Raw genomic sequence first — 27,801 nt, 5'->3', positions numbered from 1 at the left:
CAAAAACTAAGTTTTTATTGAAGTGTAACATACATACAGAAAAGCGCACAATCAGAAGGGTACAGCTCGAAAAATTTTCACACACCGGACACACCCAGGTCACCAGCAACCAGGTCAAGGAACAGAACATCCCAAGAAGCTCCCCTTGTGCTCCTTCTGGTTCCCATCCCCTAAAGAATAATTAATAGTCCCCTACTTGCAACAGCATAGATCAGCTTGCTGGGTTTTGCCCTTGACATACGGGGTTTTTAGATCATAGGATAGGTACATCCAACCCAGGCTATTTCATGGAGGAATAAGAAATTTAGTGGATGGAGCTTGGAGGCTAGAAAGGAGCTAGAAAGGGGACCTAGAAGGATGTGGGGGGAGGGGCGCGATTGTGGGGGATTGTGGGGGATTGTGGGACCAAGCAATGGAGCAGGAATGGTCTACTCAGGACTCTGCCATCCCTGGACACTGTTAGCAGTGGGCACAGAATCCCTGCCCGTCTTAGATGCCTCCCTGCTGGACCGCCGCAGATCCCATAAAACGAATCTCAGCATCTTTTCACTGCTGTGCCATTTGCTCTGAGCTTATAGGCCCAGGCAAAGGAGTCCTAGCAGTTCGCGTCAGGTCACTGGCCCCTCCCTGGCCAGTCTGGTGCTGGAAAGGGGGTGCCCCTGAGAGACAGGGAAGACGTCCCCCCTCCAGCATCCACAATGAATGGGAGTTCTACTGCACCCCACTAAGTTTATGTGTAGGGGGTGATCTCCCCCTATAGGAAAGGAGGTCAGATGCTGGCCGGACTGCGATCACAAAGTGACAACTGTCCACTGCAGAGGCACCCCCTTTTGTTCACTCCCCGGTGACTGCTAGCGGGGCGAAGGGCTCATTCACATGTTTGTGTATCTCATAGCCTGAACTGACCTTGCCTCAAAGCCTGACCTGACCTTGACGTGCATGATCTTGTCTTTAGGAAGATGGCACTGAGTTCAGGGACACTTTAGAAGGGACAAGGGACAAACCACCCACACTGCCGCAAGTTTGGGAGGAAAAGGTGTGAGTACAAAGACAAAAAAGCATCTCGCGGAGGAAGGTAAGGAAGAGAGGAGGAAAAGGACAAAGAGGGAGAAAGGAGAGACAGTGAAAGTTAAACACAAAGGAGAGAAAGTTCAGAGGAAGCCTAGAAGCACAGTTTTCTTCCTGACCCGATTTAGCCAGCCTCCGTGCTGCCCCACTTTCTCGGTTTCTCTGATGCGCTTTTATGAATTGTGCTTTGCTTTATCAGGTTAATGATGTTGACATGGACCACGGAATAAAGAGATCCTGGTCGTAAACCGAGATACAGAAGGGTTTGAAGTCTTATTATCACACACGGCATACAACTCCGCACAGTCTGAGCACACAGCTTCTGACCTCACTAGTTGTGTGAGTGAGCTTTAGTGAAATAAAGAGCAGCTTTCAGGAAAAGAAGCGAAGAATAAAAATGCACTAAAGCCATTTGCAAGGTGGCAAGTTATTCACTGATCTGAAATTATATTTGGCTTTTTGTGGGCAATTTGACAGTATTCCTCCGGCCGAACCGGGGCCTCGTTGAAGTCCTGCTTTCCTGCCACTATTACATTGCGGCATTTAGTAATTTATTTAAATGATACATCAGAGCGTCCATCCATGGAGCACCTCTCCGTGCCCTCCCAGATAGAAAGGCAGGAGGAGCAATGACCGTTATCCCCGATTAGCAGCTCAGAACCTTCCAGGCACACAGCGGCTTGCCCCGCATCACACAGCCAGCTGCTGTCAGCGCCAGGGAGCGAGGCAGTTTCTACACAAGAGGAACCTCACAAACTTGGACAAGGAGCTCTCTGTCCCCATGGCTTATTCTCCTCTGTCATTTTTGTTTCAGGCGGGGTCTGCAAGTTTGACTCAGAAAAACCAAGAGCCGTCCGGCCTGCCGCTGGAGCATCGCATATCTATCACCGTCCGTAAGCTACGTGCACCCACATGCCTCCTCCTGGCAAAGGTGGGGGGACAGGTGTTGCTGCAGAGCGGGCCCGGCGAAGGTGCCGCGCAGCCTGTGGTACAGGCGCTCTGCAGGCCTGTTTACCCGCAGACGGGTGGAGCCGAAAGGCAGCGTGGCTCGGGGGTTCAGGGAGCGCTGGGGCCAGGCTCAAGCCCTGGTGTTCCTGCTTACTAACGATCGCCTTGGGGAAAGCACAGAATCTGTCCGCGCCTCCGTCCTCCTCTCTGTAAAACAGACATGCCCTCGTGGCGTTTTACGGATCGCCGGAGGACGGAATAAGTGAACACGGGTCAACGCTCAGATCAGCGGACAGCGCGTTAGTGAGCTGCTGTCCCTGCGGATCACTGTGCTGGGCCGCCCTGGTGAAACCCCGCGGGGCCCCGTGCAGCCCACGTGAGGACGACTGAGAGGGAGCCAGAAAAGGGGAGAAGGAAGCGGTGGCCCATGGAGAGGGGAGCCCCAGCTGGGGCACATTGACAGTTAAGCTTGCTGCAATGTTCAGCCGGTGTCCACATCCGTAGGAGGCCCACCTCCCAAGTGGCCCGTGATAATCAGGGGGAAATGGGGACCTGCGTACCCATCGGGGTTCGGGCCACACGGTCCCAGTGAGACACATATTAGGGAAACCCTTTGACGCTGTGGGTCATTTCCTTCCTAACAGGAGGACGGAAAAGCAGGGAACATAGAGCTGGTGGATGGAAAGAGAGGAACATTTGCCCATGTGTTCTAGTTGGTCAAACTGCTCTCATTCGATAGTGAATTATTTGTGAAGGGGGGATTGCCAAGTACGGTTTTTCTTTTCAATAAATTATCTTATTCAATAAATACTGTAGTATTGAATGTACAGTGTATTAGCTCGATGTATTTAAATACGGGAGTTGCTGTTTAGAAAGAAATGCAAGCCTTAAACCCATACTTATTTGTTATTTGTTACAAAAACGTCGATTTTCTTTGCCGGTGACGCAAATAACACGAGAAGGGCAAGAAGTAGTGAAATCGAACGCAGAGAAGAAAACCGATGAAGAGAGGCCGGGGACGGGGGTGACTGGAACCCCCAACGCTAAGAACATGCGGGCTCTACCGGGGAGTTTCCTGGTGCACAAGGAGACGCTTCATAACGAACGGAGTCAGAGAATGGTACAAAAGAACTTCTTCTCTCGGAAGGGGTTTTCTGACGCAGGCACTGGTATGATGAGAGGGTCTTCGCGTACGTGGGCTTCGCAGTAGGCCAGGAGGTCCGCAGCTGCCTGGGAGACCTGCGGGGGACACAGCACAGGTGTCGGTTAGGGGCCAGCTCCCGCGGGTCCGGAGCAGAGGCGGCCGGGTGGACCAGCCCAAGGACAGGCCGTTCCCGACCCGGAGAGACGGGGTCTGTGCAAACCCAGAGGAGACCGGGTTTCAAATGTGCCTTTGGGGAAAGGGATGTGGCCCAGGGATGGCGGATCAACCTCCAGAGAGGAAGGAGGAGCCAGCAGGGAAGGTCCAGACATCGCTGTTCTGTTCTCCACTGCGTGATGAGTGGAGACCCCAGGCCGCTAGCTTCTCATTACTCTGCTAATCCACTTCTAGGCGGGTAAAGCCGAGTGCTGGCCCTGGGCAGGCCAGTGGGATTGTATTCAGTATTATTATTGTGAATTGTTTGATTGCAATTCCCCTCTCATGACCACATAGTGAGTCAGTTCATACTCCTCAACAGAACACATGTTATTAGCACATTTTGTATCACACACGTAAGTTATGTACTCTAAGTGCACTTTTCTTGTTTATTTATTTTTGAGAGAGAGAGAGAGAGGGAGAGCACGAGTGGGGGAGGGGTAGGTAGAGAGAGAGACAGAGAGACAGAGAGACAGAGCATCCCAAGCAGGCCCCATGCATTCAGTGCAGAGCCAGACATGGGGCTCGAACTTATGAACCGTGAGATCACGACCTGAGCCAAAATCAAGACGCAGGATGCTTAACTGACTGAGCCACCCAGGTGCTCCTCTAAGCACACATTTTATTTTATTATCTTTTTATATATAATTTGTTGTCAAATTGGTGTCCATACAACACCCAGTGCTCATCCTCACAGGTGCCCTCCTCAATGCCCTTTCCCCTCTCCCCCACCCCCCATCAACCCCCAGTTTGTTCTCAGTATTTAAGAGTCCCCCCGGTCTCTGTTAAGAGAGACCCACACCCCCCCGGTCTTCTGTTAAGTTTCTCAAGATCCACATATGAGTGAAAACATATAATATCTGTCTTTCTCTGCCTGACTTATTTCACTTACTGTAATACCCTCCAGTTCCATCCACGTTGCTGCAAATGGCCAGATTTCATTCTTTCTCATTGCCACGTAGTATTCCATTGTGTATATAAACCACATCTTCTTTATCCGTTTGTCAGTTGATGGACATTTAGGCTCTTTCCATCATTTGGCTATTGTTGAAAGTGCTGCTATAAACATTGGGGTACAAATGCTCCTATGCATCAGCACTCCTGTGTCCCTTAGGTAAATTCCTAGCAGTTCTAAGCACACATTTTAACTCACAGCGGCCACTCCCCTGTGCAGGGAGTTGCTGTTGACCAGAATGCTCCCTCTCCTCCGTTCCTTCCACTCTTCCCTGAAGCCCTGCTGACACGAGGCAGTTGCGCACTGAACTATCTCCCTCGTTCAAGCCCAGGGGTTTTCGAGGACGAGACAAGTGGGAGGCGGCAGAGGGCTGAGATACACTGGCTAACAGGAAGATGAAGTTCCCAGCTCATTTCACCCAAAGTCTGGGTCACGTGCTGGGCAGATGAACGGCCTGTGCATTAATGCCTCCTGCCAATTACGTGGTTCTGCCCGCAAGTGCTTATTATGGGCTATAGGCGGGGTAAGTATACAGCAGGCAGATGAGGTCCTTTCCGTACATTCAAGGTCTTAATCTTCCGTAGAATGTTAAAAACATTCCACAAATGAGTGAAAAAAATGTTTTAGAGCCTCCAGCGTATACAAGCCACATACATTCCCTACGGATTTTTAAAACTGACCTAGCTTCCAATTTTTTCCAGAAATTCTTCTTCTTTTTAAAAAACTGTTTATCTATTTTGAGAGAGACAGCGAGAGCAGGGGAGGGGCAGAGAGAGAAGGAGAGGATCCCAAGCAGGCTCCACGATGTCAGCACAGAGCCCAACGCGGGGCTTGAACTCATGGAACGTGAGATCATGACCTGAGCTGAGATCAGGAGTAAGATGCTTAACCGACAGAGCCAACCTGGTGTCCCTTAAGTAATATTCTTAAAGCCACTTCACAGATGAGAAAACTGAGGCACAAGAGTTAAAAAACTTGCCCAAGGTCCCTTGGAGAGAAAGCCAGAATTTTTTTTAGTATTTATTCATTTTTTGAGAGAGAGAGACACACACACACAGATCATGAGTGGGGGAGGGGCAGAGAGCGAGGAAGACACAGAATTGGAAGCAGGCTCCAGGCTCTGACGCAGGGCTTGAACTCCCAAACCTTGAGATCACGACCTGAGCCGAAGTCGGACACTTAACTGACTGACTGAGCCAGCCAGGTGCCCCGAGAAAGCCAGGATTTGAAGCTAAGCTGTCTGGCCACAGAATTTTTATGCCACAGTAGCCCCCTGATTGATAATCAAACTGTAACTGCCAAGTGGACTGGAATGTTCCACTGGGCCAGCACACTCTCCTTGGAGACCAGCTATCTGGGAACCCACATGACCAAACAATTTATTTGCTTTGCTTCAGCATCTTCTCTATGAAACCTTGTCCCAGCTCCTGTGGGTTGAGCACTCCTACTCACTTTGGTTTGTGCTGCCTCATTTGAATCGATGTATGTTCAAACAAACGCTTGAAAACCTTGACCGTGCCTCCGTTTACCTTTTAACGACACGATCCAGCTGGCCTGAAGCTAGCCTGCTAAATTATAATCACAGCTTCCTTCCCCTGGATCATACTTGCTCAGATGTTTGTCAACATCCTTCCTTGGCAAATGTGAATAGTCGAATTTCCAGAAAGCGACCGCAAGGGGGCGCCTCGCTGGGGGCTGCTGCATAGTTAACCAGTCTATCTGTCCAAGGCATTGGGGGAAGGGGCCCCACACATGTAACTTTGGAGGTACCAGCTTCCAGTTATAAACTAGTCACAGGGATGAAAAGTACAGCACAGAGAATACAAATAATATTTTAATAACACTGAATGGTGACAGATGATAATAACACTTATTGTGGTATTTTGTAATGTATAGAATTGTCGAATCCGTTCCATACCTGAAACTGATCTAACGTTGTACGTCAGCTATAGTTCAGTTAAAAAAATGAGGCTTTGTAGGACAGCTGGGTGAGGGAGAGATGGGGCTGGGCCGTGTTCCCGTCTCCTATCATTTTATCTGCTGCCACACAGCTCCTTGTCTACACCACCCTGACAACTAAGTTGTTTATGTCTGGCCTTGCTAGTTTTAAGCAGATCTAATCTAGGGATTTTTCTATCACCTCTAAAGGTGATATTGCACTTATTCCACAATGTTCCTTTCAGGAAAGCAGGCTGTTCTTCGATTGCCTCCTTTTGCTGCTGTTGTTTTAGGATCACAAATGCACTTGCTGAGTTATAACTACACTCCTCCGGACGGCAGAGTCCTCTCTGGGCATCTGTACAACAGGAATGAATATGGAATGTAGCCTGTATTGGAGCTAAGTAGTAAGCGCCCACTTTCAGACCAGATGTGTGGATCTGGGTCGGTTCCATGTAATATTAATATCCTAGAAGCCCTCGTTTTATTGAAACAACACTCTAAAAGAATGTTACAAGGGAAGAATCAAGGGAGGTTTCTACCTCAGCCATCAGCCCCCGTATTTCACACAGTGTCCAATGTTCCTTTATTCCTGTATAAACAAAGTATTTGGATAACCCTTGAGTTTGTTATGGGATCTCTGGAAAGATAAACATCCGTAACGAGCATCTTAATGAGCCTTACACGTGAAAGGTGACATCCTGACACACAGCTTAATATCTAGGCATTAATTAACCCCAACCTGCTCATTAGGTTGAGCGGGAGGGTTTTCTTAATCAGTCCTAGGTTGATTTTTATAGCTGAAAGTTTCCTTCAACGCATATCAAGTATGGGCTGCAGCCATTGCCAAATTGCATAAAACATCTGCCATCTTTGAAACAAAAAAAACCAAATGATTTGCTTTCAAAGAGAAAATTTTATTTGGGTTGGAAATTGAAAACTCCCTTGCTGTTTACGCTTTCTCGTCAAGCCTCACGTCTGCTTTACCTAAAGTCCTCTATTATGAAATGCCCAGAACATCTCTGCTCCTTCGTACCGAACTGTTATAAGACAACAGATGTTGAAAAGAATCGGCAGCCTGGGAACAACTGTGGAATTTTACCATTGCATTTCAGAGTAAAAGAGGTGATTAAAACAGCCCAAGTTAGCACATAATCCTGTTAGTTGCACTATAATTACAAGCTTCAATGATGGGAGAAAATGTTGCAATTACTATAGTCAAATTCTTCGACAAGACAGATGACATAATTACTATTCTGCCTGTGACACCCACTGCATTTATCCTTTGCATCCAAAGCGGAGCACTCACACCTAGTTCTCAGCAGTCCTGGTCTATTTCACAATACTACTTGGAATCAATTTCAAGCCTCTTTGGCTCTGCCTGTTCCTCCCTCCACCCCAAGGAAACAAAGCAGGATTAATTGTCGAGGGCACAGCCAGGTTGCAGCCCCCATGGAGCAACAGTATCTTTGACAAGGTCAAACTTGGTGCACACTCCCAATAGAAGAAATCATGTGCCTGTTTTCCCTAGTGGAGCCCTTGGCACATTCTATACCTCACCTCTAAAGTCTGAACAAACACCGCAGGGTGAATCCTTGTGAATCTCGTCTTTCTTCTAATGTTGGGAAGTATTTGGGATCAACACACCGGTTCCCAAGCACACACTCAAGAAATTTCCATATTATGATGCTGTGAATGGAATGTCTGTGTCCCCCCCACCCCCACCCCAGTCCAAACGTGGAAGCCTCAATCTCAATGTAATTGTATTTAGAGGTGGGGCCTCTGGGAGGTGATTAGGTCATGAGGGTTGAACCCTTGTGAAGGGGATTAGCACCCTTCTAAGAAGAGACAGGAGAGAGATCTCTCTCCACCTGCCATGTAAAGTCACAGCATGGAGGTGGCCGTCTATCAACCAGGGAGGGAACTCCCACCAGAACCTGACCCTGCAGGCAGCCTGATCTCGGACTTCCCAGCTTGCAGAGCAGTGAGAAATGAATTTCTTTGTTTAAGCCACTGGGTCTACGGTGCTTTGTTATAGCAGCATGAGCTGACTAAGGTATTTGGCTTCCAGGGGCTTGTGTTGATCCATTTCATTATAGGCAACACTATCGCTGGGTCCTAGGCCACAGATATAGCAGCTAGTTGGGGATGGGTAAGGGTATACCTGGAGGATACCAGAGGGAGTAGAAGATGTATGTGTGAACACGTGAATAATATAACAGAGAGGCCCTCTCTGAATTCTGAAGTCCAATGTTCATAATATTGGATTAGCTGCTGTTTACTATTATCAGCATAAAGCTGGTTTTTTTTTCCTCCACATGAAAAGTTGACTGTACATTGAGAGGTAAATCCAAGATGCTTGAACGAGAGTTTTATTTTATTTTATTTTTAAAAATCTTTAATGTTTATTCAGTTTTGAGAGGGAGAGAGAGAGACAGAGCATGAGCAGGGGAAGGGCAGAGAGAAAGGGAGACACAGAATCCGAAGAAGGCTCCAGGCTCTAGGCTCTGAGCTGTCAGCACAGAGCCAGATGCGGGGCTCGAACTCCCGAGCCGTGAGATCATGACCTGAGCCAAAGTTGGATGCCTAACTGACTGAGCCACCCGGGCGCCCCTTGAAAGAGGTTGGTACACGTCCTATATGACTCCGACTACCTCTCAGTTTTGACATATCCCGATTTTCCAGAAAGGAAACCATAATTCAACCATTTTGTGAGTTCACCACAAGAGTAATTTATTTGGTGATGGGAACCAGTGAGTCACTGAAGAGGTTTCTGTGACTTACTCAGAGGTGAAAGACGAATGTAACAAGTAGATTCTAGGCTCTAGGGATTCTAGAAAGCCAGCGGCATCTCTTCTAGAAAAAGGACTGGGTTGTGAGTCAAGAAACGACCTCTCTGACGGAGCTGCGCTCCGCACTAATGAGCTGTGTCATTCTGGGCAAGACAAACACCCTGGCACTCAGTTTTCACTCCTGTAAATGGGGATAGCATTACCTGCTGGCTTGTGACTCAGTGACAGAATGGATGCTGTTATACGCACAGTGGGCTCTTACTTCATTGGTCATCTGGCTACTTCCTGGGAGGGCACTGAGAAGCAGACATGAGGAGGTTTCTCCGAAATTATTGGGGCGATTTGATACCCACAGTGCCCCGACCCTGAGTCCTCTCCAACAGGAAGCGTCTTTTGTCTTTTTCAAAAGACACCTTTTGCCTTCTTGTTCTACTATTTAATGTTCTTCTCTTGGTTTTAAGTCAAAGATTTTCCTCCCTTGATCTGATGGCTGTTCTAGAGTTGCTCATTCCCACCCCCCTCTCTTTGAATTGATTTCTAAATCTGATGGTAGAAAGTTACCGTGTAAGGCGGTCCGGGGGAGATCCGTGGACGTGTCTGAGAGAGGAGGAGACAGCAAAGGAAAGGCTCACAGCTGAATTGTTAAACTAGCAGAAAGTGGGGCAACGGAGGGGCACCACCAGGGTTCAGACGAGGCACACGGGAAAGGCAAAATTGGTAAGCACTGCCTTGACTTCTGGCTGGGTCATAGGGCATCATTTGTATTTATTTTCTTTTAGAAATGTCATTCTTTCAACCTTCACATCATTTATCATCTTAATCATATCCCTTCCCTGGACTTTCTCTGGACCCTGTGAATCAGCTGTCAGTGACCTATCAGAACACGATGGGCTCCCTGATTTTGCTCTTTTTCCATTTTCCACAGGGAACACTGTGATATTTGAGCCCCGCTCATCTTCTGTTTTAACAATGGCTTTCGCTTTAGACTTTTCTCTTTTGGCTGTGGATAACTCAGCCGTATGTGTTTTATCTTGGGGAAAAAATGGAACCATAAAGAACACATTTTGTTCTTTTAAGAGAACTCACAAACCAGCAGCACTGTCATGACTCCTAGGAAGTTCTAGAAAAAAAAAAATAAGGGTAAGACATGTGAAAGACGAGGGGCGCCTGGGTGGCTCAGTCGGTTAAGAGTCTGGCTTCAACTCATCACGATCCCGCAGTCAGTGAGTTCGAGCCCCACATTGGGCTCTGGGCTGACAGCTCAGAGCCTGGAGCCTGCTTCGGATTCTGTGTCACCCTCTCTTTCTGCCCCTCCCCAGCTCACGCTCTCTCTCAAAAATAAAGAAACTTAAAAAAAAAAAAAAGACATGTGAAATACTTACCTGTTAGAAGGACTATGAGGAAAAACTCTGGCTCAAATACAAATGAGGAGCAACAGCCAAAAAGGCTGATTGCCCAACGGAAATGTCTCAGCAAGCCTGGACACTTACTTACTATTCGGTTCTACTAAATAGCTCTGGGTTATCCACGCTGTTGGGAGAAACCAGTAGAAAAGATAACCACAGCCTAATTTACACTTCAATTTGGAATATCATTTATAATTTTTATGCAGTGTGTTTACATGAAAATATGGCCCTATTTTGCATTTGGCTATCGGTGCCTAAGGGAATAAGGAGGAAGATACAGATTGTATACAAAATGAACAGCATGCATGCAATCACATTTGTTTAATTTAATTTACAGGAGTAAAAAGCAACCTCCTGGGTCAACACATAAGTTGCTTACGTTGATGGTGTGGTGGAGAGGACCTACGCAGAAAGAACAGAAAGGGTCTCCCTTTCCATTTACGGTCACTATGTGGTCACCTCCCATGGCACCCTCTGCCCCCTTCACGTAGCATCATACCAAACCAATGGTAATAAATTCAGAGGAGGGAGTGTGTAACTGGGTCCTGGGGGTGTGGTAGCATCTCTGGGGAAGGGGTGATTCCTACCAAGAAATTTAATTTTGAAACCGCTTTATTATCTTTACAATAATAATCCTTATTTGCTCGTAAAATAACCCCCAAAAGTTCAAAGCTGGGAGCAAAAGTCAACCGCCACTTGGTGACAGCGCTCTGGTGAACATCTTTTTAGGTATCTTACTATTCAGCCTTCACATGCAATTTCAGATGCTGTTCTGTAACATGCTATTTGTCACTCAGTACACACAGATGTCTGTCGTTGTTTATAATTATAGTGTAGCCTTGTCTCTATGTAACTTACTTAACCAGTCCCTACTGATGGACAGTCAAAAATTATAATTTGTTGACACTGTAAATAGTGCTCCGATGAAATTCTTACTTCCCATCATTATTTGTGAGATTGTCTCTGGGTAAATTCCTAGAAGGGAGAATACTGGGTCAAGATAGACACAATGAACATTTTGATACATATTCCAAACTATCCTTCTGGAAGAGTGTTATCACTTCCCCCTCGACCATCGAAAGCCTCTGACTTCTTTGCTTCACAGCTGATGGATGACAATGGATTTCATCAAAGATTAAAAACATCGACAGTCTTACAATAATCAAGATATGGAAGCAACCCAAGTGTCCATCGATAGACAAGGGGATAAGGAAGATGTGGTATAGATAAGTATAGATACATACAAATGGCATATTGCTCAGCCAGATAAAAGGATGAGATCGTGCCATTTGTGACAACATGGATGGACTTAGCGGGCATTATGCTAAGAGAACTAAGTCAGTCTAAAAAAAGATGAACACCACAAGATTTCACTCCTATGTGGAACCTAAGTACACAAAAGAATAAACAAACAAAAACTATCACACCTATAAATATAAAGAACAAACTGATGGGTTACCAGAGGGGAAGGGGGGCAAAATGGGTGAAGGGGAGTGGGAAATACAGGCTTCCGGTTATGGAATGAATAAGTCCAGGGAATAAAAGGAATGGGGAGGGAACATAGTTAATGATACTGTAACAGTACTATGTGGTGACAGATGGTAGCTACATTTGTATGAAATGACATCACATATAGAGAAACTGAGTCACCGTTTTGTACACCTGAAAGTAATGTAATATTGTGTGTTAACTATACCAAAAACAAAACAAAACAAAACAAAACCAGTCTGGGTCTCAGTGTTGCTTGTCTGTATTTGAGTAGATCGCAGTGTTGTTTGGAGTGTAATTCTTGTATTATTTAAGGAGGTAAATGTCTCTTCCTGTATTTGACCATGTTTATATTTCTCTATTTTAAACTACCCATTGGTGTTGTTTGTACAATTAAAGAAACAGAGGATATTTTATTTTCTTACTGACTTTCCAGAGAAATTTCAGAGAGGTTTAGAGAAATTAACCCTTTATTACTCAGGTAGCAGATGTTTTTCTTATTTTGTGAATTTGGGGGGTTTTACCATCTCGAATTTTAAAAAATAAGGTCAAAGTTTCTAATTTATGGGGTGCCTGGGTGGCTCAGTTGGTTAAACATCCAACTCTTGGTTTCGGCTATGGTCATGATCTTATGGCTTCAGGGGTTCGCACCCCACGTTGGGCTCTGTGTCGATAGCACAGAGCCTGCTTGGAATTCTCCCTCTCCCTCTCTCTGCCCTTCACCCACTCACGTTCGCTCTCTCAAAAATAAATAAATAAACTTAAAAGAAACCACTTTTACTTTAGGAACCACTTTTGTGGTATGTTTGGCCTTCTCAGATGTTTATAAAAGCATTTGCTCCTATTTTCCTAATACTTTGTTATATTTTTTTTTAAATTTTTTTAAATGTTTATTTACTTTTGAGAGAGAAAGAGACAGAGACAGAGCATGAATAGGGGAGGGGCAGAGAGAGGAAGACACAGAATCTGAAGCAGGCTCCAGGCTCTGAGCCGTCAGCACAGAGCTGGACGTGGGGCTCGACCTCATGAACTACAAGATCATGACCTGAGCCAAAGTCGGACGCTCAACCAACAGAGGCACCCAGGCACCCCTATATTTGTTATATTTAAATGTTTGATCAAAGTTAAGGAATGAACTGTGTCTAGTGAAATTCATATTTTGAAGCCATCAACCCTAATACGACTATTTGGAGATAAGTTCTTCAGGGACCTAATTAAGGTTATGTGAGGTCATAAGGGGGGGTCCCTAATCTGATAGGACTGGGTCTGTTTAAAAGAATAACAGACACCAGAAAGTTCTCTCTTCCCCTGAGCACAGAGGGAAGGCCATGTGAAGACACAATGCGAAGGCAGCTGTCTGCAAGTCAAGGACGGAGGCCTTACCAGACATCAACCCTACTGGCACCTTGATCTTGGACTTTGAACCTTCAGAACTGTGAGAAAATAAATTTCTGTTGTTTAAGCCACACAGTCTGTGGTATTGATTTGAGATACCATCTGGATCATTTTTCAAATTCCCAGTACACTTGGATCTATTTAGGACTTCCTATTATGTTCTGTTGATCTATCTAATCATAAATCTTTAAGTGCTCTGATTTTAAAATAAATTCTAATACCTGGCAGGAAAATTCTACGTATGTTCCTCCTTGCACATATATACTTAAAAAATATTCCTGGATGCTCTCACCATTTATTCATCTAATTGAACTTTAGAATAGTTTTCAGTTTGCTTCCTCCAAAAACAGAAATAGAATTTTGATTAGATTTATGTTGAATTTATGTTAATTTACAGAGAACAGACATTTCTACAATATAGACTCTGCCTGTTCAAGAACAAGCACACTTCCCTTTAATCAAATTGTCTTACCTTCCTGTTTTCAAGTCTTATGCCCTTTTATGTTTTGAGTGTTTGTTAAAAATATATATGTCTTACGGATTTACATATGGCATTCTCAAAATCAATTTCGCTAAGAGATAGTTTATTTTTATTTATTTTTTAAAGTTTATTTATTTTGAGAGAGAGAACAAGCAGGGGAGGGGCAGAGGAGAGAGGGACAGAGGATCTGAAGAGGGCTCTATGCTGACCACAGAGAGCCTGACGTGGGGCTCAAACTCATGAACCACAAGATCACAACCTGAGCTTAAACTGGACACTTAACCTACGGAGCCACCCAGGTGCCCCAAGAGACAGTCTGAAAAGGTTCCTGAGGCTGACATTTATTTCATACTATGGCCACCACTTTATGGCCCTATGGTCAAAGAATGTGGTATAAGCATTTTTACTTTTTAGAATGTAGTGGTGCTTAGAGAAAAGTGTTCTTACTGTTTTCTGGATAAAGATCTATACCCTATCATCTATCTGTCTACCTATCTATCAGATCAACCTAATTAATTTTATTATTAATATATGATTACCTCTCTTTTGTCTAATTGATCCGCCATGGACTAGGAAAGACACACTACACTCTTACACAACTTGTTCATCTTTCTTGACATTTCTTCAAATTTTGCTTTGTATATTTTTGATATAATTGGATCGTATGGTAAGACTATGTTTAGCTTTGTAAGCAACTGCCTTCTAAAGTGGCTGTCCTCTTTTGCATTACCATCCATATCCTTGTCAGCATTTGTTACTGTCATTTTTCTAAATTTTAGTCATTCTAATAGTTGTGTCATGGTATACCAATGTTATTTTAATTTGTCGTTCTCTAGTGACACATGATATGGAGCATTTTTTCAGATGCGCCTTTGCCATCTGTATATCTTCTTTGGTGAGGTGTGTGTTCAGATCTTTGGTCTTTTTTCTTTTTTTCAACGGGGTGGTTTGTTTTCTCACTGTTGAGTTTTAAGAGGTCTTTGTATATTTTGAATACCGGTCCTTTATCAGATATGTGTTCTGCAAAGATTTTCTCCCAGTCTGTGACTTGTCTTCTCATCCTTTCCACAGAGTCTTTGACAGAGAAGCTCTTAATTTGAATGATGTCCATCTCAGCAATTCTTTCTTTTGTGGATTTTGCTTTTGGTGTTATAGCTAGAAACGAATTGCCAGACCCAAGGTCATCTAGATTTTCTCCTGTGCTGTCCTTTAGAAGTTTTCTAGTTCTGCCTTTCAGTTTGGGTCTATGATTGATTTTGAGCTCATTTTTGTGAAAGGTATAAGGTCTGTGTCTTGATTTAGTATTTTCCATGGGGTTGTTTAGTTATTCCAGCGGCATTTGTTGAAGAAACTATCCTTTCTCCATTGTATTGCTTTTGCCTTTTTAGAGATCAGTTGACTATATTTATGTGAGCCTGTTTCTGGCCTGTCTATTCAGTTTCACTGATCTATTTGTCTATTCTTTTGTTGATATCACATTGTCTTGACCACTGCAGCTTTATAGTAGGTCTTGAAATTGGGTAGTGTCAGCCTTCCATCTTTCTCTTCTCTCTGTCTCTTTTTAATGTTTATTTATTTATTTATTTATTTTGAGCAAGACAGATAGAGCATGAGTGGGGGAGGGGTAGAGAAAAAGGGAAAACAGAGAATCCCAAGCAGGCTCTGTGCTGACAGCGGGGCTTGGACCCACAACCCACGAGATCATGACCTGAGCCGTAATTAAGAGTAAGATGCTCAGCCAACTGAGCCACCCAGGTGCCCCTCTTCTCTTTCAATATCGTGTTGGCTATTCTGTTTTATTATTATTATTTTTTAATTTAAAGTTTATTTACTTATTTTTGAGAGAGAGAGAGAGAGAGCGAGCGAGCATGGGAGCAGGGGAGGGACAGAGAGAGAGAGAGACGGAGAGAGATAATCCCAAGTAGGCTCCATGCTGTCAGTGCAGAGCCCAACATGGGGCTTGAACTCCTGAACCTTGAGATCGTGACCTGAGCCAAAATCAAGAGTCGGATGCTCAACCAACTGAGCCACTCAGATGCCCGTCCATATAAACTTTAGAATCAGCTTATCAGTATCAAAAAGCCAACTTGCTGGGATTTTGACTGGGATTGTCTTGAATCTACAGATTAAGTTGGGAAGAACCAACATCTTAACAATATTGATCCTCCTATCTATGAACATGGAATATCTTCATTTATTTAGATTTTCTTTGATCTCTTTCATAGGTTTTACAGTTTTTCCTCATGTATATCTTGTACATATTGTAACCAGTGGTTACAAATGATTGACCTGAAATGGTGAAGGTGAGTGGATTAAACCTGAAGTGATAGCGGTAGACCCTGAAATCAATTGCGTCAAAGTCGATTGGGAGAAGAGTTGTGAGCGACGTGGCTGCTGATACAGGAAAGAGGGTGGGTCCTATTCCTGTTAGAGCTGGAGTTGTGACAGTTTCAAGTAGTGCACAGCATAATAGCTCTGGAGAAATTTGGAGAAAGTGGACTATTCAGCTGAAGCAACTTAGTCTCCAATAACACTCAACTCAAGTGATATTAATGTAATACAATCCAGTAAACCAAAGCCCATTGGTAACCTGGGCTTGAGAAGATGGTTTGTTTTCTAGGTAGAACTGTGTGGTCAAACTAACTGCAATATTCTGTTAAACGTTAGGATGCCCAAAGCACCATCTAATGAAAAATACACAACATGACTAGAATAACCTCGAAGGTTGGGAGTAGAGAAAAGAACAACCATAATGGGTGGGTGTAAGTTCTTCATCAGATTGTTTGCTTATGATCAACCTATGTTAGGGTCTAACTTTTGGAATGAAAGGTAGTGTTGAAGTAAGTAGACTCTCAGGTCATTCCTATGGAAGAAGTTCACCCTCTGCCTCACTGGTGACGTTCACACCATAAGACATCTAGTATTCTTTTGGCTGCTGCTGTTGATGTTTATATAGTCTATGAACTGACATAGATGGGCAGAGATCTCTTTAATCATTTGGTACCGAATGGAGTAAAAATGTTTTCTGATGCCCAAATCTGAAGTCTATAAAGGGTAAAAATTGAAAAGAGTGACCCTATCACATTAATATCCAGCAGAATTCCAAGACTGAATATTGACCTAGAAACCATAACCTGGTAAAGACTTTGTATACCAGTGATGGATTCTTTTCTTTTTTAATGTTTATTTATCTTTGACAGAGAGAGAGAGAGAGAGAGAGCGAGCCAGGGAGGGACAGAGGGAGAAAGGGACAGAGGATCTGAAGCAGGCTCTGCACTGACAGCTGTTCTAAATAGATTAAACCCATCCTTCAGCGTGACCAGTGCCTGCTATGACCCACGTAGTGTGTGGATTGCAAGGACAAGATACTCAGCCCCGGCTTGGATGAAATTTCTGACCCGGTGAGAATTTCCCTAGAAAATGTCTTATAGGCTTAATATATGTTATTATGCATAAATTAACAGAAACTGTGCACATCTGTATCTCCTTTAGTGAAGCCCAATTGGATACAATGAAATAATTCTGCTAAAGAAAAGAAGCACAAATTTGCATTATATTTAACTTTCTGCCTAATTGAGAGTATCATTTTCTGTTGCCTAGGACATCAATGACCGCTTGGCTACGTGGAGAATTCTTTGCAGAATTTGAGAATTTTTACATAATCTTAGGCTGCAATGAATGGAGATGCAATGCTGTTCAGACCGATATTTCTGCCCTTGGTAGGTAGGGCCCTATAGTTTAATAATAAGACTTGAGGTTCTGCGTTGGTATCCCCACTTCATCATATAACTGTGAGCCAAAGTTTTCTTGTCTGTGAAGTAGGATGGAGTAGCACCAATATCTCAGGGGTGGGGTGAGGATTCAAGCACTTAATACATATGAAATTAGGGGTACTTGTCCTAAATGATCGCTTACTCTGCCTGTACACTTAATGGGCTTTTTCTTTACTGTTGAGATTAAGTAACCTCAGCAGTATATGTGTTTATGGGCTTATTATCTCCTATTATCGTCTTTCCCGGAACACGATGAGCTGTTTGCATATGCAGAGTCAAGCCTTCCTTTATTTAATGAAAGCTTTTTATTTATTTATATATTTTTAAATGTTTTATTGTTTAATTTTGAGAGAGAGAGGCAGAGTGTGAGCAGGGAGGGGCAGAGAAAGACACACACACACACACACACACACACACACACAGAATCCGAAGCAGCTCCAGGCTCCGAGCTGACAGCACAGAGCCCGATGGGGGGCTTGAACTTATGAACCGCGAGATCATGACCTGAGCCGAAGTCGGACGTCCAACTGACTGAGCCACCCAGGCGCCCCTAATGAAACCTTTTTATATTCTACCCTTAAGAGTATTTTCTATGCCATTTGTTCTCTCTGCCGGGAACACCAGCATTCAAATCTTGGAACGTTCCTGTCAGTCTTTATTTGTATCACTCTCTCTCTAACTGCTTTTATCTGACTGTTCATCTTTTTCTTTTGCATTATGTAGGCATTTCCTAAGCCTGTGCTCTGTGTCAATAATTTGGTTTTCTATAGTGTGTGTTACACTCTTTGCTGCGTTTAATGGTGTTCCCTCTCCCCTGTCAACTTTTTCCTTAGTTTTTCCACCTCCTCCTTTTCCAACTCATTCTTTTTTCTCTTCTTTGAGCTAGGGTTTCATAGATTCTTTATTTGTTTTACATTTTTTGACTATAACACAGTTACCTAAAGTTTTCTTTGGTTTTCTGGAAGAAAACTTTTTCTTACGTGAATACTTTATTGGTCCTTTATATGCCATAGCCTAGTCTGACGTTTTCTGGCAGTATATTTACATAGGTCCATAAAATTTGTATGGAGCTATGTAAATATAGGTCCCTGAAAGACCCCGAATAGCCAAGGCAATCTTGAAGAAGAAGAACAAAGCTGGAGGTTTTTTGATACAGGGAGGAATCACAATGCCAGAGTTCAGGATATACTATAAAGCTGTAGTAATTAAAACAGTATGGTACTGGCACAAAGATAGACACATAGATCAGTAGAACAGAATAAAGAGCCCAGACATAAACCCACACTTGGGGCACCTGGGGGACTCAGTCAATTAAACATCCGACTCCTGATTTCGGCTCACGTGGTGATATCATGGTTTGTGGGACCGAGCCCCACATTGGCCTCCACACTCACAGTGCAGAACCTGCTGGGGATTCTCTCTCTCTCTCCGTCCCCCGCCTGCTCTCACTCTCTCTCTCTCATAATAAATAAATAAACTTAAAAAAATTAAAAACACAAACCCATGCTTATATAGTCAGCTAATCTATGACAAAGGAGGCAAGAACATACAATGGAGAAAACACAGTTTCTTCAACAAATGGTGCCAGGAAATCTGGACAGCTACACGCAAAAGAATGAAACAGGTCACTTTGTTACAGCATACATAAAAATAAACTCAAAATGGATTAAAGCCCTAAATGTGAAAACGAAACCATAAAACTCCTGGAAGAAAACATTGGCAGTAATTTCTTTGGCATCAGCCATAGAAACATTGTTCAAGATAGGTCTTCTAAGGCAAGAGAAACAAAAAGCAAAATTAAACTAAAAGGCACTCTACTAAATGGGAGAAGATATTTGCAAATGATTTATCTGATAAGGGATTAGTATCCAAAATACATAAAGAGCTTGTACAACTCAACACCAAAAAACAAATAATCCAATTAAAAAATGGGCAGAGGACCTAACTAGACATTTCTCCAAAGAAGACATCCAGATGCCAACCGACACATGAAAAGATGCTTAACATCACTCATCATCAGGGAAATGGGAATTAAAACCACAGTGAGATGTCACACTTCACACCTGTGAGAGTGGCTAGAATCAAAGTGTTGGTGAGGATGTGGAGAAAAAAGAACCCTCACGCACTGTTGGTGGGACTGCAAATTGCCGTAGCCACTGTGGAAAACGGTACGGAGGCTCCTCAAAAAGTTAAAAATAGAAACACCATATGATCCAGCAATTTCATCACTGGGTATTTACCCCAAGAAAACAAAACACAAATTTGAAAAGATATATGCACCCTTATACTTACAGCAGCATTATTTATAATAGTCAAGATAGGGAAGCAGCCAAGTTTCCACTGATAAGTGGATGAAGAAGATACGGTATTTATGTACAATGGAATATTACCCAGCCTGCCCCCCCCACACACACAATGAAATTTTGCCATTTGCAACAACATCAATGGACCTTATTGATGGTATAATCAATAAGACCTTGATGGTATAATCAATAAGAAAGTAAGCACCACAACAGAAAATGTGCTCTTAAAGTGGAGCAGACAGCCACATGTAAAAAAAATGAAACTGGACAGTTATTTCATAACATCCATAAAAATTAACTCAAAATGGAGTAAAGATTTGAATATGAGATTTAAAGAAAATTCTTTGGGGGCGCCTGGATGGCTCAGTCTGTAGAGCGTGTGACTCTTAATCTCGGGGTTGTAAATTCGACCCCACATTGGGTGTAGAGATTACTTAGAAATGAAATACTTAGATCTCGCAGTTTGTGAGATTGAACCCCGCGTGGGTGCAGAGCCTGCTTGGGATTCTCTCTCTCCCTCTATCTCTGTCCCTTCCTCTCTCATTCACTCTCTCCTTCTCTCAAAATAAATAACTTAAAAAAATGGAAATAAAATCTTCAAAAAATTTTGTTTGAAACAGAAATGTATTTCCAGAGTAGTGTGCAAAAGCATAAACTGAGGCTACTTGGAGGCTTCCCTCCCCTCCTCCACTGACTCCCTAGCTCTCTGAATGTGGCGGGGGCAGGGGGGGAATGCAGATGAAGGGAATATGTAGCCATAATCAAAATGGTCTGGTGCTAGGAGAGTCTGGGGAACAGACTTCATTGCTGGTAAGATTTTAAACTGGTACCACTTTTCTTTTTATTTTTTAATGTTTATTTATTTATTTTGAGAGACAGAGAGAGAACTTGAATGCAGGGTGGGGCAGAGAGAGAGAAAGAAGGAGCAGGGGAGGGGCAGGGAGAGGGGAGAGAGAGAGAGAGAGAGAGAGAGAGAGAGAGAGGGAGAATCCCACCCAAGCAGGCTCTGAGCTGTCAGCTTGGAGCCTGGCATGGGGCTCGATCCCATGAACCACGAGATCATGACCTGAGCTGAAATCAAGGGTTGGAAACTCAACCCACTGGGCCACTCAGGGGCTCCTAAACTGGTACCACTTTTCATGGGGAAATCTGATATGGATTCAAACACTTTAGAATAGAACATATCCTTTGACTGAGCAATTTCAGCCCATAGGAGTTTATCCTAAAGAGACAATGAAACGTGCAAATTTTATCTACCAGTGTGGTTGCTGCAGTGTTGTTTAAAAAGAAATACTGCAAAATTGGAAATAAGGGAAATGTCCAAGGATAGGAGACCAGTTAAATAAATGATTGTACATCAGGTGAGGAAGAGAAGAGACAGTAAAAAATGACATTTTAGGAGAGTATTTACTGACCTGGATGTATCATCACAATATACTGTTTGGTGATAAACCAGGTTGCAAAAGGTAACAGCCACAATTTTATTTATTTATTTAAAAAAAAATTTTTTTTAACATTTATTTATTTTTGAGACAGAGAGAGCGAGAGAGAGCATGAACAGGGAGGGTCAGAGAAAGAGGGAGACACAGAATCTGAAACAGGCTCCAGGCTCTGAGCTGTCAGCACAGAGCCCGATGCAGGGCTCAAACCCACGGACTGTGAGATCATGACCTGAGCCGAAGTCGGACGCTCAACCGACTGAGCCACCCAGGCGCCCCAGACAACCGCAATTTTATAAAAAGAAAACTAGGCCAACAGGTAGATGGAAGAATATGGAAATGTAGTGGTTATAAATTATTCACATTTTCTTCCTTATACTTTTATCTTCCAAAACTCTCGCAAGTAAATGAATACCATTTTCATGAACAGTAAAATGCTGTTCTTTTCGAAATAGGAACTACGGCCTCCCGCACAGGCCACTTACATCTACTTCCTCACAGTCTCGCTGATATGGAGAAGGACTGTCATCACCTGTCATGATATACTCTCTCTTCTTCCATGTCAATAACCTCCCACACTAATCTACTCCTGCTGTCGTCTTTTGGACCGTTCATCAACCGACAACGTTCTCGCTGCCCTGTTTTTAGTCATCTATGGAACGCAAGTTGACATAAAACCCGTTGATCTGTCAGCAATCTGCACATCAAGCTTGTGTTGACAAAATTAATCTCAGTCTAATGACAGCCCCCTTAGGGATGGTGAGTACATCCCATCGCTCTTAAAATCATCTGCCACAGGCCTTAGGGCAAATAAGGGAGAGACAGACAGACAGACAATTGAGCATATCGTCACTCGGCAAGTCGGTCAGCTGTTTCCTCCTGGTCCCGTTGGAGAGTTAGGTTTGCTAAAGGGTGTCGTCTACCTCCAGATCCCACCAAGTCACAGCCCCTGGCAATTCCTTTTCCCCCCGGGACCAGGGAAATCAAAGCACCCTCAGCAGTGCCCAGTGGAGAGACAGCTTCCACAAGCCTTCCTGGGAGCCTGTGACCCAGCCTGCTCAGGACCTCTGTATTTTCCCCATGGGACAACACCTTCTCCCCAGCTGCTCTCCTCTCGGGCTGACCGGCCAGCTCCAGAGACCACTTTCTCCACTTAAACCTTTTATGCTTTGCTCAGCTTGTATCTGCCCCAACTGTTCGACAAATTCTCACTGTTTGGTGACCAATGTCATTTATGTACCTTCCTGGTAGAATTTTGTATAGCGTAAGCCTCTAACGGGTGAGCGAAAGAATAAGGCTATGGGGTATTCTTTTCCTTAGGACCAAAATAGTCTCCAGGATGTCATCTGTATGTGTTCTTTACTTCTTTTGTAGGATCCCGAGTATTATTTTCCAAGACTTTCGCTTTTTGGGAGGCAAAAAGCTATGCTGGATCTTCTACGGTGAATCGTCTTTGCTCTTGTGATACATGGGGAATCTTAGTAGCTGATACAGGTTCTCAAAGACAGCACCCGTGTTTGTTGAGAAATGCCCTGATGAGCTCCTAGGTTGGACAGAGAAGAATCCCACGGATGCTGGGAAGCAGGGCTGAGTGGGGGGAGGAACTCAATAAACATTAAATGAAGGTAGACAGGGCGCTGACGTGGTGGGGAGGGGGTCTCTGAACCCAACTGTGTGAGGGCCTGAGGCCCGGCTGTGGCCTTTATAAAGCGTCCCTCCTATGTCCCCTGCATCATTTAGGACAAAGCCGACACCCGCACAAGTGCTCTTATGCAGGTGATGTTTTTAGGGGACAAACAGGACTTCGAGACCATAGTGGGTATTTTGGCTGCATTTTTCCACCACGAACTGCCCAGACCTGAATTCACGCTATTACATTTTCTTACCTTTGCAACCCAAACAGCTGCTTAATGCAGTTACTTTCTCTTCTCTCCTCTCCTTTATTCTCATGAACCGCGAGCGCGCCTTCCTCTCCTTCCACATAAGACACTCCCCCAAACACGGTAAAACCACACAGCCCAGAGGTGGGCTCCACAGTTGCCTATGTGCCTTGGCAGCCGTGTCCTTTCCTGCTTCGTGCCCGACACCTGCCCGAGCTCACGCTGTCCTCCGGTCGTCATCGGAGGCTTCCACCTGGGGGCCAGCTCTGTGGGATGGCAGTTGCAATGATTTCCCAGTCGCATGGCAGTTGCATGAAGCCTTCAGAGGTTTCCCTCCAGCGTGTTCTTTCCTCTCTCCAGGGCCCCGTGAAAGGCACTGCCCAGTCACCTCTTCCGCGTTCTCCCCACACACTCAGCCTGTCCTTTCCTCCTTCACGTGGACCTGGAATTCCCGTCCCTTTCTGTATGAGTTCAGCGAATTCTATGACCTGCTCATCTGCTTCCCTGGGGCTTCCCTCTGTCATTTACCATCCAGGCTCCCCTTTTCCTTCCCCCCTCCTGCAGTGACCTCTTGTCCATTCTAGAAAGGCCACTTCTTTTCCCTGGTGACTCTCTTCCTCTTTCCTCCCTCCTCAAAGCCCTTATCGAGGTCAGTTTGGAGTGTCCTTGATGGCTTCTCTTTCTCTCCAGATTCCATCTTTATTGTCTGGCTAATTGATAACAATACGCACCTCATTTTGCCAGGACTTGCATTAACTAGATTTTTCCTCAAAGCCATAGCTGTGTTCAGAAGCAAGGGGGGGTCTAGTGCTTAAAACCATGTGTGAAGGGGCGCCTGGGTGGCTCAGTCGGTTGAGCATCCAACTTCGGCTCAGGTCATGGTCTCACAGTTTGTGACTTCGAGCCCCGCGTCGTGCTCTGTGCTGACAGCTCAGAGCCTGGAGCCTGCTTCCGATTCTGTGTCTCCCTCTCTCTCTGCCCTTCCCCCGTTCATGCTCTGTCTCTCTCTCTGTCTCAAAAATAAATAAACGTTAAAAAAATAATAAATGTTGAAGGTTTTATGAGCAAGAAAACACACGTGGTTGCACAGCAGGGATGTGGTTCTTCGGGGCCACCTCTCCCCTCAGGAAGACCTGCATCATCTCAATGACACAACTCTGCCACCTCTGAAGCAAAGTCGGTGGCCCCCCGCCTGGAGTTACCACAGAGTCTGAAGATGCCCTCCAGGAAGCCCCCTCCTGGGATCCGGGACCACATTTCCACAGCGTCGTCACCCCAGGAGCCGGACGACCTGCCCCCCTGAACACCATCTAACAGACTTGACTTTGAGTTGGCCTATGGTTTCTCTTCATTCTTTCAGAGACTGCACATGGGTCTCCAGTGAGACCCTTCATGGCGGGGACATCTGGTGACTGTCGCAAGTGAGGATCTGTTATTACAGAATTTGTCTTCCTTGCCGGGGTCGGACTCCCTGGCGTGGCCACCGTCCCTTTGCCCAAACCGGTGCCCGCGGTCTTTCCGGTCTCTGGCCACGGAGCTCTGCAGGTGGGTTATAACGTCTTGCTCCCTGGCGTCTCCTATTTCGACTGCCTGACTTCCGCACCCAATTCTTGGGTGTCTGCTTCTCGGCCTCCACCTTTGCTCTTTGCTCCACGCTGCACCTGCTTCTGCAGCTCCGGCTGCCCCCTGGCCTCTGACGACCGCCTCTGCTGCTGACAGGTCAGTTCACCTCCCGGCCCAGGCTTCCCACTCACTCGGCTGTGTGACCCGCGCCTGCGGACCCGGCACCCCCGAGCTGCCCAAAGCGGCCTTCCCCGGCACGACCCGCAGCTCTCTGCCAAGTGCGGCTGCTGGAAATGAGCGCCGGTGAGCTCCCTTCTCGGGTATCCCCTCAGAACCAGCTCCCAGCCCCGCAAAGGCCTCTCTGAGCGATAGGACGGGGGCATCATTCCGCTCGTGTTCGTATCCCCGCACCACGCCTCGTGCAGAGCAGGTATTCAGGCACGTTCATCAGAAGAGCGAGGCTCACCAACACCCCCCCCTCCTCTCAGCAAATGTCTGTCCCTGCGGAGCACTCACTGTCTGCGGCGCTCATTGTCACATCCATCTCTACACTGGCGGGGCTCTCCCTCCTTTCCGGTGGTTTGTTTTCTCGCTCCCTCCTCTAGCCTAGACTTTAAGGGGCGATGCCTCATCTGTAGCTGGTACGAGAATGTGCACGGCGGGGCGCCTGGGTGGCTCAGTAGGTTGAACGTCCGACTTCGGCTCAGGTCACGATCTCACGCTTCACGAGCTCGAGCCCCGCGTCGGGCTCGGTGCTGACAGCCCAGAGTCTGGAGCCTGCTTCCGATTCTGTGTCTCCCTCTCTCTCTGCCCCTCCCTCACCTCTCCCCCACTTGCACTCTGTCTTTCAAAAATAAATAAACATTAAAAAAAAAAAGAATGTGCAAGGTGGCCCATAATACTGGTCCACTTATGCCAATTTGCATCACGCTGGACCCCCTCCCCTCGTCTTCTATCATTACGTCACTTTCTGTGCAAGCCGCTGCCTCCTTGGATAGCTCGAACCCCAAGGCCCCAGGGGAGGGAATAATTGTCGCGATGGAGGCAGGAGCTGGTGCTAGCTGGCCATAACTGCAGCATGAGGTGGGGGGGAGGGGGTCTTGGTGATGGGAACCTTGGGGACGGACTGTCTGCTCTGCCAGCAGAAGGCTTTAGGAGTCACCCGTTGCCCCCTTGCAACCTGTCTTCTTTGAATCCCAGATGCCTGGGCGAGACCCCTGATTCCAGGTGCCCAAAGGCCGCTGGACTTGAGCCTCCTAGTGTCAGACTCCTGGCGGGGTTCCAGCTCTATCACAGTCAATGGACCCGAATGCTATTTCAGAGCGACGTGCTCTGCCCGGCCTCCTGCAAATCTAAGTGACATCTGGAGAATAGGTGGCTTCATCCTGCTCCAGCTCTCCCAGCACGAACAGACCTACGCTGAGCAGCGAAATGAACATGGTAGGAGGCGACTGGCACCTTCCCTCACTTTCCCCAAAGGAACGTTTGACAAACACGATGCACGGTTCAGTGCTCCACTCTCAACAGCGCCCCTGTCAAAACACCCGACACTGCCTAACCTCGAAGTCACTGGATCAGGCAGGAGAACTCTGATTGATCTCACCGTTAAACTCTCTCGCTTATTGGCATGACAACAGGGCTAAATAGAGCTGAGACGAATATGAGTCTATTTTTGGCCATTCCTTACGGAATTCATGCACACTGTGTATTCTGCATCATTTCGATCCTTGAGCACACTTGGAACTCTGAGGCAAACACTCATTTGTAAATGTTACAGCTGCCAAGGCCGGCTGGCCGCTCTGCCGGGTAGCGTGTTAACTCTCGCAAGGAAATGGGAGGACCGTTCCGAGCTGGGTTTGGGGCAGGGGGTGAGGCCGGCTCGGGCGTGCTCACCTTCACCCTGTCCATACAGGCTTCCATCTTAAGCTGCTCGACGGCCTTCCGCGCTTGGGAGATGCTAGTGGTGCTGTTATTCGACATGCCTTCTTTCATTCTCTGCCCCTGAAACGAGCAAAGTCAGAGGGTTGGAAGTGCGGCTTTTCCCCAAGGTCGGGCGGAGCCCTCGCTCTTCTCCCCGCTCCCACCACCCACGGCGTCTCTGTCCACGGCAGGGAGCATCTGTGAGTAAACCCTCCCGGGGACGAGCGGAAGAAATGCTTCACGAGGGGGATGGGAGCAAGACCTTATGCTTTTTGCCTGGGGAGACTTTCTCAGCCGTGAGTAGAGGGAGTGGAAGATACTAGATGGTCCCAGCGTTAATCCCCTGACTTTTGTGTGGTACTCTGTTAGCGGTAAATCGTTTCCCTACACATTTGTCCGTTCATTCCCCTAGCAGCCCCGAAGGCTGGCAAAACATATTAAGTTTGGTTTTGTTGAGTAAGGAAAGTGCAAAACTCAGAGAAATTAAGCCAATAGCTAGAGGTCTCACAGCCAAACTTTGTGGATCCAGAACCCAAACTCAAAGCTTTGAAGCCTAGGTAAGGGGTCTTTCTATAGCTTCATAACGGCCCTCCTGGCATTCTACAGCTCTGAGTACAAGTTTCCCCTGAATACAATCGCTTTATTATTAATGTTAATTTGCCCTCATTCGAAAAATTTTACGGACTTTATGCTGGGAGTTTTTATTTATTTATTTCAATTTTTTAAAATGTTTATTTTTGAGAGAGAGAGAGCACACACATGCAAGCGAGGGATGGAGGAGGGGCAGTGAGAGAGGGGGACAGAGGATGGGAAGCAGGCTCCACCCTGAGAGTTAAGAGCCCGATGCGGGGCTCAGACTCGTGAACCAGGAGATCATGACCTGAGCCAAAGTCGGACGCTCAACTGACTGAGCCACCCAGGTGCCCGAGTTTGTTTTTAAACAATCACAGACACACACACACACACACACACACACACACACACACACACACCGTATCCCAAGCAGAGATCTGTATTTGTAGAAGAAGAAAGAAATTCTCCCTGATCTGACATGTAAGGATGCCACATGACTAAGAAAACACTGGAATGCGAACT

General features: G+C 45.6%; 1 protein-coding gene across 2 annotated transcripts; it reads right to left on the bottom strand.

Moving 5' to 3' along the window:
- On the bottom strand, nt 1-26,778 carry GNG4 (G protein subunit gamma 4). 2 transcript variants are annotated; one of them, XM_047088757.1, is made up of 2 exons: nt 26,680-26,778; nt 1-3,255 (listed from the first exon to the last, which is right to left on the bottom strand). In XM_047088757.1, exons 1-2 carry the CDS (start codon nt 26,776-26,778, stop codon nt 3,127-3,129), a joined length of 228 nt encoding a protein of 75 aa, XP_046944713.1. In that variant the 3' UTR covers nt 1-3,126. The 2 variants fall into 2 exon arrangements, 1 of the variants encoding a protein (XP_046944713.1); XR_006963742.1 differs by lacking the exon at nt 26,680-26,778 and adding an exon at nt 4,266-4,305 and having other exon boundaries at nt 3,166-3,255.
- Between the last annotated feature and the right edge of the window lie 1,023 nt (nt 26,779-27,801).

This window comes from Lynx rufus, unplaced genomic scaffold, assembly GCF_022079265.1.
Source record: "Lynx rufus isolate CCGP_SWC_20201006 ecotype Redwood Valley unplaced genomic scaffold, mLynRuf1.p SCAF_25, whole genome shotgun sequence".
NCBI classification, from domain to species: Eukaryota; Metazoa; Chordata; class Mammalia; order Carnivora; family Felidae; genus Lynx; species Lynx rufus.
This window is presented reverse-complemented; position numbering and strand designations above follow the sequence as displayed.

Bases quoted from the DNA above. Each gene is read 5' to 3' on its own strand.
- GNG4 (XM_047088757.1), bottom strand. From the start codon at position 26,778: ATGAAAGAAGGCATGTCGAATAACAGCACCACTAGCATCTCCCAAGCG. The intron at 3,256-26,679 runs GTGAGCACGCCC...TGTCCCCCGCAG, and splicing joins CCTGTATGGACAGGGTGAAG to GTCTCCCAGGCAGCTGCGGA.